At 53.8% G+C, this 14,720-nt stretch overlaps 1 protein-coding gene across 2 annotated transcripts; it reads left to right on the top strand.

Annotated features, from left to right (window-relative positions):
* Positions 1 to 4,958: 4,958 nt before the first annotated feature.
* CCDC124 (coiled-coil domain containing 124) lies at positions 4,959 to 14,421 on the top strand. 2 transcript variants are annotated; one of them, XM_070416403.1, is made up of 5 exons: positions 4,959 to 5,026; positions 10,663 to 10,832; positions 13,131 to 13,320; positions 13,756 to 13,870; positions 13,967 to 14,421. In XM_070416403.1, the coding sequence occupies exons 2-5, from the start codon at positions 10,674 to 10,676 to the stop codon at positions 14,172 to 14,174; spliced, it is 672 nt and encodes a 223-aa protein (XP_070272504.1). In that variant the 5' UTR covers positions 4,959 to 5,026; positions 10,663 to 10,673; the 3' UTR covers positions 14,175 to 14,421. The 2 variants fall into 2 exon arrangements, with proteins under 2 accessions (XP_070272504.1, XP_070272505.1); XM_070416404.1 differs by lacking the exon at positions 4,959 to 5,026 and adding an exon at positions 10,559 to 10,582.
* Positions 14,422 to 14,720: the final 299 nt, after the last annotated feature.

Below are 14,720 nucleotides of genomic sequence, written 5' to 3' on the forward strand. Positions count from 1 at the left end.
ATAGAGTGTCAGCCCTTGGACTGCAGGGTCCTGGGTTCGATTCCGGTCATGGACATGTGTCTTGGTTACAGGCTCCATCCCAGCCCAGGTTGGGGCGCCTGTAGGAGGCAATCAATCGACGTGTCTCTCTCACATCGATGTTTTCTCTCTCTGCCTCTCCCTTCCACTGTCTCTAAAAATCAATGGAAAAAATAGCCTTGGATGAGGATCAACAAAAAATAAAAAAATAAACCTGGTACGAACCGGTTCAGTGCAAGGTTAACTAGGTGTTGCCTGTGGCACCTCCACACCTTCACACCCTGATAGTGAACAACAATAAATGTTTACATCAAGCACGTCAACTCAAAGGCCAAGCAAACAAGGTGTAAGTTTATGTGGGCCGGAAAAAACCAAAGGCTTCAATTTTCATAGAAACGCAGGTTTATTTCGATAGAGACATGGTGAATACAAAGGGCTGAAATAAATGAGTAAACGTTAACATAAAATAATCGAACATTTTAACAAAAATTAATATGTTTTCTTGAACATTAACTTACCAGACACTGAATAACTGCACAAATTAATAAGCGTAATGCAAATAAACCTATTTTTCTTGTTCTCCAAAAGCGAAATATTTCCTATTGTGCACACCAAACAAGTCAGTACAAGACTAATGACGTGGCAATCGGCTGCTAAAACGTTCGCTGCCAGTATTAGTGGAGAGAAATGGTGCGCTTGCCTGTAAGGTGCGTAAGAGAAATGAATGCAACACGATTATAGTAATCAGTCATTAGTGAACGTTGTAGTTCGTTATTAATAATTATGTGCAACAGGATATTGTAAAAATTAAGTTACGGAATTTTTATTAAAACCTTTCTTACATACCGCCGAACCGGTTTGGCTCAGTGGATGGAGCGTCGGCCTGCGGACTCAAGGGTCCCAGGTTTGATTCCGGTCAAGGGCATGTACCTTGGTTGCGGGCACATCCCCACTGGGGGGCGTGCAGGAGGCAGCTGATCGGTGTTTCTCTCTCATCGATGTTTCTAACTCTCTATCCCTCTCCCTTCTTCTCTGTAAAAAAATCAATAAAATATGTATTTAAAAAAAAGTGCAAACTCTTATAAAAAAAACACCTTTCTTACATACCGTTATATTGGCTGGGCTGCAAAAATATTCGTTGTGGGCCGCATGTGGCCCGCAGGCCACAAGTTTGACATGCTCGGTTTACATTAAGCCCCTTCTTCTTGATGACGAACACCATTCCATGGTAAAGACAGGAAACAAACATGTCACTGAATGGACAAAGCAAGTTGATGTTATGATGGAGACAAAAAAGAGGGCTGGAGATGGAGCACCAACTACTCAGGAGGCCAGGGAGGTCTTTACTCAGGAAGGGATATTTGGACCAAGGCCTGAAGGAAGGGAAGGAGCTGGCCACGGGAAATGCTGGGTGAGGACAGAGGGAAGAGCACAGGTGAACTCCCCGGGGCAGGACAGTGACTAGTCATTTGGAGAAAGGAGGCTGGTGTGGCTGGGGCTGAGAGAGAATGGGGAAGGCAAGGGAGAAGAGGTGGGGAGATGGGAGGAAGGGGGCAGGAAGGACCTAGGCGAGGCTTTAACGCAGGAGAGGTCCATGGTCTGACCTAGGTCCCAGCAGTGTCACTGGGGTTGGACTCTGTGGTCAAATCAGACTCTTGTGAACTGACTCCCAAGTTCACTCACTGCTTCTCCTCACAGCCAGGCCCAGTGTAACCATCCTCAGATCCCTAGTACATATTGTTAGGGGTGGGGGGAGAAATAGAATAGTGGGGACTAGCTGTAGTTATAAGAAACTAGAGGCCCGGTGCACGAAATTCGTGCACTTGGAGAGGATCCCTCAGCCCGGCCTGCTCCCTCTCGCAGTCCGGGAGCCCTCGGGGGATGTCTGACTGACAGCTTAGGCTCGCTCCCCCCAGGGCAGTTGGACATCCTTAGCACTGCCGCAGAGACAAGAGAGGCGCCCACCACCCCTGCTGCACTCACCAGCCATGAACCTGGCTTCTGGCTGAGCGGCACTCCCCTAGTGGGAGCGCACTGACCACCAGGTGGCAGCTCCTGCATTGAGCAGGATTAGGCCTAAAGCAGCTCTCCAACATTCCCCAAGTGTGTATGTTCCCCCACATCCTGCATGGTTCAGGGTTCAGGATCTGGAGGAGGGGCCGCATGCAAATGAAAGAGACAAGAGATAATTTGGAAATATTGGGGTCCAGGCAGGCAAGCCCAACTCAAGGGGAAGGACTTCACTGGTGCCCAGGCCTCGCCAGCCTTTTATTCAATATTGGATACACATCTAGCTCTTAGTCAGGCAGGTAATTGCGGCCACAGACAGACTATCTTAAAGGTCAGTAAATATTAGAAGGATCAGTTATCAGGAAATAACTTGAACCCCCATTGTCTGGACTAGACAATTGGTGCATAACTCTGGCCCTTGCCATGGGTTCAAGGTTCACCAGCGTTCCGGGATCCTTGTTTGCACTTCTCTGCTACTGAAGACAATGGGCGGCTTCCTGAACCCAAGGGGCCCCGGATTGCGAGAGGGCGCAGGCCAGGCTGAGGGACCCCACTGGTGCACGATCGGGGCCGGGGAGGGATGCAGGAGGGCTCTAGGGCGTGTCCAGCCCATCTCGCTCAGTCCTGATCTGCTGGACCCCAGCAGCAAGTTAACCTACCTGTCGGAGTCTGTCCCCTGGTAGTCAGTGCATGTCATAGCAACTGGTCGACCAGTTGACTGTCTGCCCCCTGGTGGTCAGTGCATGTCATAGCGAGCAGTAGAGTGGCCTTAGCATATCACTAGCATATTATGCTTTGATTGGTTGAATGGACGACCAGACAACCGGACACTTAGCATATTAGGCTTTTATTATATAGGATGGTAATCATGCTCTGTTAACTGTGATTGTTTTGTTCTGATTAAAGAAAGTAATTCTGCCCTGCCCATGTGGCTCAGTAGTTGAGCACCGAAATACAAACCAGGAGATCAGGGCACATGCCCAGGTTGCGGGCTCGAGCCCCAATAGGGAGCATGCAGGAGTCAGCCAATCAACAATTCTCTCTCATCACTGATGTTTCTATCTCTCTCTCCCTCTCCCTTCCTCTCTGAAATCAATTTTAAAAATCTATATATATATATAAAACCCTAATATGCAAATAGACTGAACAGTGGAACAACCGAACAACCAGTCACTATGAAGTGCGCTGACCACCAGGGGGCGCATGCAGACCATGGCAGGCATCGGCCATGGCAGGATGGTGGAGCAGGTGAGCTGGGGCGCCAGACCAAGGCAGGGTGCCGGTCACTGTCATCAGGGCGAGCCTCTGGTGGTTACTAAAAATTCCTTGCTCCCATGCACCACGGTCCCACCCAATGCCTGGCACCAGCCTCAATCACTCCATGCGCTGTCAGTGGGTGTGAGTGGGTTCAGCGCCTGTCAGTGTGTGGGATCAGAGGCAGCAGGAGCGGGGCTGCTGGCAGACAGGGGACTGGGGGCATGCAGGAAGGGCCAGGCAGGGGCCTGGAGGATGGGCTGAGACCGGCCCCTGTGCCCACCTCTCGGTCCACAGTTCCTTTCAAGGTGCACAAATTTGTACACTGAGCCCCTAATATATATATTTTATTTATTTATTTATTTATTTATTTATTTTAAATATCTAAAAAAAAGAAAGCACATTCTGACCTGCCTGGGAGTTGTACATCCTGGGACCTGGGGATTAACCTCAAAATGTGGTCCATTCTCCTTATCCAAGAAAGATTAACTCCATGAAACAATGGAGTCCTGGAGGTGCCCCCACCCCTTTGCAACCCCAGCCTGCACTGCCAGTAACCTGTAACCGTTACACCCTTTCTTATTCCTTTCGCCTACTTCCCCATCTCATCTTTGTCCTGCCTCCCAATATAAGCAGCTGGCGTTTGGGGGCGGGGGGGCGGGGGGGGGTGTCCGCAGAGCAGATTTCTGTGGATGGCCTCCTGCTCTCCCACACTGCCCTCATTATTGGAATAAACACTCACAGGATTCAACCCTGCCTCTGCTTAACTGTCTCAAGTAGTGAGTGACAGGCAGCCCAGACCTGGTTTCAAAATGACCTCCAAATCTGTTTAACAAAATAATAAATAACATTGCAAGGGGGTAGGGGAGGACAGTAATCCAGAAGGAGGGGCCGGCGAGAAATTGGAGCCCCTCGCGGTTACATTTTGGCCAAATTCAATTCCTGGCCTTGATGGGCCTCAGTTTCCCCACCTGGACAACGCGGTGTTAACTTTTCTGCCCGCTTCTCCTGCCTCCTCCCTCCCCAGCTCCGCAAACGGGAGGCAGGGAATGTGAGACGGGAGAGAGCTGGAAAAATAAAAGCCATAGCGCTGGGCTCAAGACTATTTCCCCGCCTCCTGGGGCTACAGACCGCGCACGGGCTGTGGGCTCTGGCGCGCCCTGGCGGGGGCAGCGGGACAGCCCCCGGCTGATGCCACCGGACCAAGTGCGAGGTGCCAGCGGCCATCTTGGTAAAGGCAAGGCTCTAGGTTGCCTGTACCTGCCCCTCCCGGCTCGCAAATATCTACAGTGAGCACCAGGGATGAGTTTTTATGGACTATACGCTTCTTCTTTTTTTTTTTATTGATTTTTTACAGAGAGGAAGGGAGAAGGAGAGGGATAGAGGGATAGAGAGTTAGAAACATCAATGAGTGAGAGAGAAACATCAGCTGCCTCCTGCACACTCCCCACTGGGGATGTTCCCGCAACCAAGGGACATGCCCTTGACCGGAATCGAACCTGGGACCCTTCAGTCCGCAGGCCGACGCTCTATCCACTGAGCCAAACCGGTTAGGGCGGACTATACGCTTCTTGAAGAAAACGAATAAATGAACCTCGGCTTGGGCCGGAGATCGGCTGGGGCTTCCTTTACAAAGATGGCGGCAGCGCCGATACGTCATCAGCGCGCGCCGCCGGGAAGCGCAGCACGCAAGCCCCGCGATGACTTCACAAAGGAGCGACCTGACCGGCGCCGGCGGTAGAAGGTAGGAGCGGCCGTGTGCGGGCGGAGCTGGGATTCGGGGGGCGGGGTGCGGGTGGGTCGGGTGGGCGCCTGGGCCTGGGACCGTTCCCCAGGAGGGCGAGAGGTGGGGTGCTCGGGGCGGGCGCACTTCCGGCGCCCAGTCGCGGAGGCTGCCGCGGGGGCTGTGCCCATTAACCACAGCTCGCGACGGAAACCCAGAGGGACAGCGGCGTGTTCGAGCCCGCCCAGCTCCGGCCCTGCCCTTGAGCAGCTCCCAGGCTGGGGGATGACAGAGCTCCGTCCCCGGCTTCTTGCAGTGGGATCAGGACGGGAGCGAGGGACGGTGGGCTGGGCGAGCCCAGAAGGGAGGGCCGGAGGGCTTCTTGGAGGAGGAGGCGTTGCGCTTCATCTCTTCTCTCTTACTTTCACATCCAAGCAGTTATGTGGTTCTTGATTCCCACCTGAGTGTCCCCCCTGTCCAGCCAGAGCCACTCCCCGGATCCCTGCTCGAGCTCCCTGCTTCTGTCTCCTCCCCACTCCCCATCCCAATTTACTTCCTCACCAACCTCAGAGGGTTCCTTCCCATAGGTCTGCGCCTCGGGGCTCTAGCACCCTCCTCACCTTCCCATCACCCTGGAGTACAAATCCCTCCTCCTAGCCTGCCTGCCCCACATTCCTGGGGGCTAGGATTTTCCTCTCCTTTAGACTTTTTCCTGTAAATCTCATCCAGGAAGTCCTTTGACACACATCTCCCAGAAGCCCCCTCCAGCCCCTCACCCCCCTTTTTTTTGCAGGTCCCTATCACAGCTCAGATCTCAAGTTGTCACTCTTAATGCTTATCTCCCAGACAGCCTGGCAATCCCATGTGGGCAGGAAGCCCATTGGCTCCACCTCTTTCTCCAGCGTCCCCCTTGTTTTAGGTGCTTAGTACATGCTTGCTGAATGACAGAGTGAGGGGCTGTGTGCCAGAGAAGAGCTGTCTGTCTTAGTCAGCCTGGGCTGCTATAGCAAATACCACAGACCAGGCAGCTTAGACAACAGACAGTGATTTCCTCACAGTTCTGGAGGTGGGAAGTCCAAGATCAAGGTGCCAGTTAATTTAGTTCCTGGTGCAGGCTTTTCCTGACCTGCCCACGGCCACCTTCTCCTTGTGTACTCACATGATGGAGGGTACACTCTAGTGTCCTTTGCTCTTACAGGGCACCAACCCTATTAGATTAGGGCCCTACCCTATGACCACATGAATCTTTTTTTTTTTTTTTAATATATTTTATTGATTTTTTACAGAGAGGAAGGGAGAGAGATAGAGAATTAGAAACATCGATTAGCTGCCTCCTGCACATCTCCCACTGGGGATGGGCCCGCAACCCAGGTACATGCCCTTGACCGGAATCGAACCCGGGACCCTTGAGTCCGAAGGCTGACGCTCTATCCACTGAGCCAAACCGGTTTCGGCATGAATCTTTTTTTTTAAGGTAGGATTTCCACCAATGTCTTCTTTTTTTTGAAAAAATATTTTTATTGATTTCAGAGAGGAGGGGAGAGGGAGAGAGACAGAAACATCAACAATGAGAGCGCTAGCTGGTTTGGCTCAGTGGATGGAGCTCCGGCCTGCGGACTGAAGGGTCCCAGGTTCGATTCCGGTCAAGGGCATATGCCTAGGCTGTGGGCTTGATCCCCAGTATAGGGCGTGCAGGAGGCATCCGATCGATGATTCGCTCTCATCATTGATGTTTCTATCTCTCTCTCCCTCTCCCTTCCTCTCTGAAATCAATAAAAGTATATTTTTAAAAAAATAACACACAATGAGAGAGAATCATTGATTGGCTGCCTCCTGCATGCCCCCTACTGGGGATTGAGCCCTCAACCCAGGCATATGCCCTTGACTGGGAATCGAACTGGGGACCTCAGTCCATGGGACAACGCTCAACTGATTGAGCCACACCGGCCAGGACTGACCTCATTTAATCTTTATCACCTCCTCACTGGTCCTGTCTCCAAATACAGCCACACTGAGGGTTAGGGCTTCAACATGGGAATTTTAGAAGGACACAAACAATCAGTCCTGGGTTCTCTCTGAAGGGGGGGTCAGAAAAGCCCTGTCAGGCCTTGGGTTGCAGATGAGGATGAGGAGATGCTGGGGCAGAGTCCCTGTGAGTGGGCCGGGTTTTCACAGGAGGACGGGTTAGGGCGGGGTGTATTAGATGAGGGCATAGCAAGAGCAGAGTCCCAGTGGCAGGAGGGGAGGGGATGAGTGGGAAGAACAGTAAGAACCTGAGTTTGGACACAACCCAGCATGAAGTAAATACTGGAGGAACCCTGGAAGTCAGCACTTGTTCAGTCATTTGCCTAAAACATTTATTGAGCCCTGGCTGGTAGCTCAGTTGGTTAGAGTACCATCCCCATACACCAAGGTTGTAGATTCACTCCCTGGTAAGGGCACATACAAGAAGTAACCGATGAATGCATAAATAAGAGGAACAATAAATCAACCTCTCTCAAGTCAATAAATAAAAATTTAAAAAACACATTTATTGAGAGAGAAAAGAAAAACATTTATTGTGCAAATGAATGAGGGTACTGGGGACACGGTAGTGACCTAGATAGTCCCAGCCCTGCCCTTATGGAGCTCCCAGCCTGGTGAGAAAAAGGGAGATTTGTTAACCATATAAATGAACGGAAAGCAACCCAGACAAGGATCTCAAAGAAAAGTTTGAGGTGTAAGAGTCAAGGGGACCCAGGGAAGGCTTCTTGAAGGCTGCAAGAGGTTTAAATAGGAGTTAACTAGGTACAAAGAGGAACAAAGAATAGCCAGGTAGAGCGCACAGCAAGTGCAAAGGCACTGAGGTGGGGACCCTCTTGACATATTTGAAAAATAGCAAGGAGGCTGGTGTGTCTGCTGCAGGATTCATAAGGGAGAAATGGAGGGACTCACCCTGGAGTAGGGGGTGAGGCATGTTCTCATCTGTAACTTGGACTGTAATCCCCACTCCATGGTGCTTTCCTGGGGAATCTGGAGAGGGTTTCTGTTGTAGATGCTCAGTAATGGATGCTGGATTTAGTGTGGGGAAGGACTAGAATCACCCCCACATCTCAAATAAGAAAACTGGGGTTTGAAGGGAAATACATCAATTACGATTACAGAGCCGAGGACTCAACCCTGAGTCTCCTGGATCCACTGATCCCCAGTCTGTCCCGTTCTTCCTCATGGGGTTTGCTTCCCATCCCAGCCTGGAGAGACTGTCCTTCTGTGTCAAGTGAGGGGCCCTAGTGGCTTCTGAGTCCTGATCTGTGTTGGTGTTCCCTGAGGGACCTGCCAGGACCCTAGGGTGGAGCAGTGATAAAGAGCATGGAGTCCTGCCTGGCCAGTGTAGTTCAGTTGTTGAGCATCTGCCTATGAACCAGGAGGTCAATGGTTCGATTCCCAGCCAGGGCACATGCCCGGGTTTCGGGCTCAATCCCCAGTAGGGGACCTGCAGGAGGCAGCCCATCAATGATTCTCTCTCATCATTGATGTTTTTATCTCTCTCTCCCTCTCCCTTCTCTGAAATCAATTTTTAAAAAAGGAGCATGGAGTTGGGACTGAGCAGCTAGGCCTGGGTTGGAATCCAGGCCCCTTCACTAACCCCCTGTATGGCTCTGAGCCTGTCACTTAACCTTTCAAAGCCTCAGATTTCTCACGTGTAAATGGGCACCTGATGAGGTACTTCAGCGCCGCCACCTTCGAATGGGAATAAGGACAGTCCCCATGATGAAGGTTGTGGGACATTTGTTTGAGCTGGTCCATGTGAAGTGCTTAGTGGAGGATGCCTTTGCTGCTGCTGGGGATGAAATGGTTCAGAACAGTGGTCGGCAAACTGCGGCCCGCGAGCCACATGCGGCTCTTTGGCCCCTTGAGTGTGGCCACGAAGTTTCAATCGCACTGTACGTGCGCGCCCGCACATGGTATTTTGTGGAAGAGCCACACTCAAGGGGCCGCAGTTTGAACACACACAGCTGGTTTAGAACACACACAGCTTTATCCGATCAAACCTCCGGCTCCGCCCACCAGTGCATCATCATCATTCCCTCAGTGTTCGGTGCCGCCCACCTGACAGCCAGGGAGGGCTTTGGAACCAACGAATCAGAAAGTGTTCCTGCCCTGCTCAGAGCTGCCTTGTAACTCCCTGGTGCCTGAACATAGCCTCATTCTTGCCTCAAGGCCTTTGCATGTGTCGTACCCTTCACCCTGAATCCTCACCCCTTTATCCTCACAGGGCTGCCTTCAACCCATCCTTCATGGCTCAGCCGGGCTGTCACCCACTAGGGTGGTGAGAACTCACTAAGACGCTGCCTGTAAAGCACTTGGCCCAGTGCGCACAACTGCTGCAAACAGGAGCCGATATTAGAGTTTCTGCTGAGGGTTCAGGGATAGCAGCTTCCTCCCACCAGTCACACCGCTGAGAGTTTGGACTTAGAGGTTGCCTGTCCTAAGTCGGGATGGCCCCACATCCCCTCCCCTTTATTCTTGGATGCTGGGCCCATTTCTCCAAGGTTCCGCGAGGAGTGAGGATGACATAGGAGGGACGTGCATCAGCCCATTTCCCAAATGAGGAAAACTGAGGCCCGGAAGGCATGTGCCCTGGGCCACACAGCACTTGGTCCTCAGTCAGCACTTGAGGAAGTAGTGCTGTTAATGTCTCAACTGCACAGCCTTCCCTTCCTCACCTGAAAGGCAGACTTCGGAGGTGACACTCCAAGCTCAGCCCCGTGTGACCTGGCCAGGTACCTCGGCTTTCCTGTCTGAGAACGGGAATAAGAACAGTCCCCACATTTACGGCTTTGGGGCATTCATTGAATTGGCTCATATAAAGTGCTTAGCAGAGGGCTGGGCACAGGGAAGTAGCTGGGACTCGCACAGACCATGTGCCCCGCAGACAGCAGCTTCATGATTGTTGCAGCACCTCCCAGCCGTGTGAGCCGGGGCTGGGTCCTTCTTTGCTGTTCACGGCGCTGCTGACCCAGGACGGGGGGGGGGGGACTGAGCCTCAGGGTTGTGGGACTCAGGAACTGAAGCCTCGAAGGTGGCAGACTGGCCTGGAGAATCCACACTAATATGACTCACAGGAGCTAAAAAGTGGAGAGAACCAGATGTCCATCAGGGGTTGGGTGGATAAACAAAATATCCATTCGCACAAGGGAGTGTTATTTAGCCATAAAAAGGAATGAAGCACTGACTCATGTTACAATGTGGATGATCCTCGAAAACATGCTGAGTGAAAGAAGCCAGATGCAGAGACCACATGTGTGATTCCATCTCTATGCAACGTCCAGAACAGGCAGATCCATAGGGACAAAAAGCAGATTATTGGTTGCCAGGGGCTGGGGGAAGGAGGGACGTGGGGTGATAGGAATGTTCTGGAACTAGTTAGAGGTGGTGATTATACAACATTGTGAACGCATGAAATGCCACTGAATTGTACCTTGAAAATGGTTCATTTTATGTTCTGTACATTTCACTTCAATACATTTTTTAAAAAGAGAAATCACTAAGTCTGAGCCCTTGTTTTACAGACGAGGCCACTGAGGCCCCAAGGAGGTCCTGGCTGCCCAGGGGTGAGTCTGGGGCTCCTGGAGATGGATGCCCCCTACTCACTGGTCCCCACTCTCCTCCCACAGCCTGCTGAGGGATGCCCAAGAAGTTCCAGGGCGAGAACACCAAGTCAGCAGCAGCCCGGGCACGGAGGGCTGAGGCTAAGGCGGCGGCTGATGCCCGGAAGCACAAGGAGCTGGAGGATGCCTACTGGAAGGATGAGGACAAACACGTCATGAGGAAGGAGCAGCGCAAGGTTGGGGGGCCCTGGGCTGCTGTGCCTGTGACTGAGACAGGCATTCATGGTAGAAGGTGGTGGGAGGCCTCTGGAGCTTTGGCCTGAAGGGCAAGGAGGCACTAAACCCGGAGCAAGGGCAGGGAGGGAGGCAGAAGCAACAGCTCGTCCAAAGGTCCTGGGGTGGCCAGGACTTGGCACGTTGGAAGAACAGCAAGGCAGCCACCGCCCTCCATGGGCTCGTTTCTCTCCTTCATGTGATGCCAGGGTCAGGTTACACTGGCAGTTCTCACTTGAGGGGTGATTCTGCATCCAGGGAACACCTGACAACATCTGGAGACTTAAATATATATATTGATTATTGATTTCAGAGAGGGAGAGAGAGATAGAAACAACAACGATGAGAGAGAATCATTGATCGGCTGCCTCCTGCACACCCCCTACTGGGGATCGAGCCTGCAACCTGGGCATGTGCCCTTGACTGGAATCGAACCTGGGACCCTTCAGTCTGAGGCCAACACTCTCTCCACTGAGCCAAGCCAGCCAGGGCATGGAGACATTTTTGGTTGTCACAACTGGTTGGTGGAGGGTGTTCCTGGCATCTGGTGGGTGAGGCCAGGCATGCGACTGGGCCCTTAGCAAAGAATGAGCCAGCCCAGACATCAGCAGAACCGAGGCTGGGACGTTCTGGATAGACTCCCACTTGTGACCTGCTGACCTGGGCCCGCAGGATCTCCCAGGAGTTTATAAAAACACAGAAGAGGGCAGAGATGGCTGGCTATCCCTGATGGGCCCCAGTGCCAGGCACACAACGGGTGCTTAATTGTCTGGGAATGTTTGAGGGCTGGTGCTTACCTGTCCAGCCCAGTAGGTGGCACCAGAGACCCGCGGAACACATCCTGATTCCTGGGCTGGTTCCACCTGCCTAGGATCCTGGGGGATGCGTTGGTGACTCCAGGCAGAGAACAGGGGTTTCCTCCGTTGGAAAACATAAAGGTTGTGGAAAGTAGCAGTGCTGATGCAGTCCCTGCACACCTAGATCATGGGGTGCCTGGGCACTTTTGAGAGTTTTCCCATGTCTTTCTGTGCAGGACTGGATCCTGCCTTGTTGTTAGGATTGAATGTCACTGGTTCCCTCCACTCCTCTTCACATGCTACACTGGGTTTGTGGGGCGGGGGTCTTTAAACTTTTTGATTATCAGCATTTTGACAACATAGCAAAGTTGAAAACCCAAAGGGAAAATCAGTGTCCGCCAAGGATTCATTATGCAGACAGAAAAGCCAGAAACCTTTTGACAGTCTGGGCCCCAGGAGCCCTCCCCAGGCCTTCGCTTTGGGCCTTGGGGTCATCCCCATCCTCCAGATGAGGAAACTGAGGCTCAGAACACAGTGGCCTTGCCTGAGGTGCCTGAGCACAGAAGTGGGAGCCCCAGAAGCTATACTCAAACACCCTTGACCTTTAAACCTGCCCACACACACTTTTGTGCCACGCAGGCAGGATGGAAGCTCAGTGGGTGTCCTCAGGCACATCAGCCCCTCTCCTGGGACATTTAGTCCAGCCAGGGGGGTGTCCTGGGGAATTGCAGGCACGGACCATCCGGAGGCATGGGAGGCAGATGGCAGAATTGTAGGCAAGTGAGGGTGCCTGCAGTGCAGAACCCAGCCGAAGGCCACACACACTACAATGGGACCTCACTCTGTCCCCTGGAGCAGTGGAAGGGCAGTGACCGAGGATAAGTTCTGTAGGCCAGATGTCCCCTCGTCCCACTGGCATCTGGGTCTCCGTGGGGAGCCTCGGTGCCATCAGTCCCATCCACTGTGATGCTAGACTGGGGACAGTGCCTCCTCCAAGGTCTCTGTACCCAAAAGGGCAGAACGCTTGCCCCAGCTCGCAAATGGATTCAGACCCTCTGTGGCTCCTGTCTCCTTTGGAATCCAATACAAACTACTCCTCAAGCCCTTGAGGCTCCTAAGCTGCTACATACACACACCTCCCTCTACACTTCCCATCTCCAGGTCAGCTACACCGGTTCTCTGTGCTTCTCCTCGGCGTGCTGGGTGGCTCTTGCCTCAGGGTCTTTACACCTGTCACTCCCACCACTCTCCCCCCCCTCCTCCTGGCTGGCTCCTCCTCTGCCCAGGGGTCACTTTTTCCTTCCAGACCTACCCACCCACCTGTGTTGTTCCTATCTTCATATATGTGGGGCCGTCGTGCTCCCAGCCATGTCCCATGTCCAACACAGGGTCTGGCACACTGCAGGGTCTCAGTCCACCTTGGTGGTAGGGTGGGGTCCACCCCTGACTGCCCCATCACCCCAGGAGGAGAAGGAGAAGCGGCGCCTGGAGCAGCTGGAGCGCAAAAAGGAGGCCCAGCGCTTGCTGGAGGAGGAGGACTCGAAGCTCAAGAGCAGCAAGGCCCCCCGGGTAGCTGTGCCAAGCAAAGTCACCCGCGCCCAGATTGAGGAGACGCTCCGCAGAGACCATCAGCACAAGGAAGCCCAAGAACCAGGTGGGGCAGGGTCCCCTGTGCGCCGCCCTCTTACACGTTAAAGAATAGGCAGCGGCCCTCCCCACCCCAGAAGCCTGGGCTCTGCAGGAAGCATGGGTGGGCGGTGGCCCGGAAGGCCTGCTCTGAGCGCAGGCACACCCTGGGTACTTGCTCGGCACCGGACCTCGGCTTGAGCGCCACTCCTCCCCAGTATGGGGGGACGCTGCCCGAGGCTGCTCTAGAGAGCAGCCGTGTGTGTCTCCTCCCTGTGCCCAGCTCCAGGGGAGTTAAGAGGGCAGAGGGCTGGGCACCGGAAGGGTAGGACCACCCCCTAGGTCGGTCCTGGAAGGGCTTCTCAGCTCAAGTCGCGTTCCTGCCATCATTCTCCCCTCCCTTCTGTCCCGACTATGTCTCTCTGGATATGTCTCTGTCACCCGGCTGGCTGCCCATCCCCAGCCGAGAAAGTTAAGAGCCACCTGGAGGTGCCACTGGAGGAAAACGTGAACCGCCGAGTGCTGGAGGAGGGCAGCTTGGAGGCACGCACCATCGAGGACGCCATCGCGGTGCTCAGGTAGTGGGGCGGGGCCTGAGCCTCTGGGGGCGGGGCCTGAGTCTCTAGGGCGAGGTCGCCCCTGGGCCCCTTTGAAGTCCTGTGTCCTCCCTGCAGCGTGGTGGAGGAGGCCGGAGACAGGCACCCAGAGCGCCGCATGCGGGCTGCTTTCACCGCCTTTGAGGAGGAACAACTGCCTCGGCTCAAGCAAGAGAACCCCAACATGCGGCTGTCGCAGCTGAAGCAGCTACTCAAGAAGGAGTGGCTGCGCTCACCAGACAACCCCATGAACCAGCGGGCCGTGCCCTTCAACACCCCCAAGTGAGCCCCGAACTGGGGGAGCAGCCCCACTAACTGGGGGAGCCGCCCTAGGGGCGGTCAGGGTCGTGATCCTGCTGCCGTGTCACCAGGTCAGGTCCCAGGGTTAGAGAGGCCCGGGCCAGTGCGTGTCCTGGGGGCTAGTTGGCATCATCAGCCATGCCTCCCGCCCAGGGTCCCTGCTGTGAGTGACACCCACCGCCCTCCCGTGTGCAGTCCTGGGCTGATGCCCAATAAAGGTGGTGGGTGAGGCAGAGTGTGTACTTGAAGTCTGGGGGGCCGGGGGATGACGGCTGGAATGAGGGGGGATATGCGATACACAGCCAATGATGATAAGAGCTCCTAGCAGCACTCCTGTTGCAGCAAGCTACCTGAGACCTGTGCCTCAGCTCCGAAGGTGCTCCCTCCTGGCTGGGCCATTTGCCCAGTGAAGAGCCTGTACCGCCATTCCTGAATCTTGATGGGCTCCTGCAAGAGTGCGACTCAGAGAGCTTGAGGAGGCTCTGGCTCCAGGTCACTTTAGGGAATGACTCAGAGGAGAGGAGAGGCAAGT

This window comes from Myotis yumanensis, unplaced genomic scaffold, assembly GCF_028538775.1.
Source record: "Myotis yumanensis isolate MYYU_CA2020_CCGP unplaced genomic scaffold, mMyoYum1.0.hap1 SCAF_5, whole genome shotgun sequence".
In the NCBI taxonomy this organism is placed as follows: Eukaryota; Metazoa; Chordata; class Mammalia; order Chiroptera; family Vespertilionidae; genus Myotis; species Myotis yumanensis.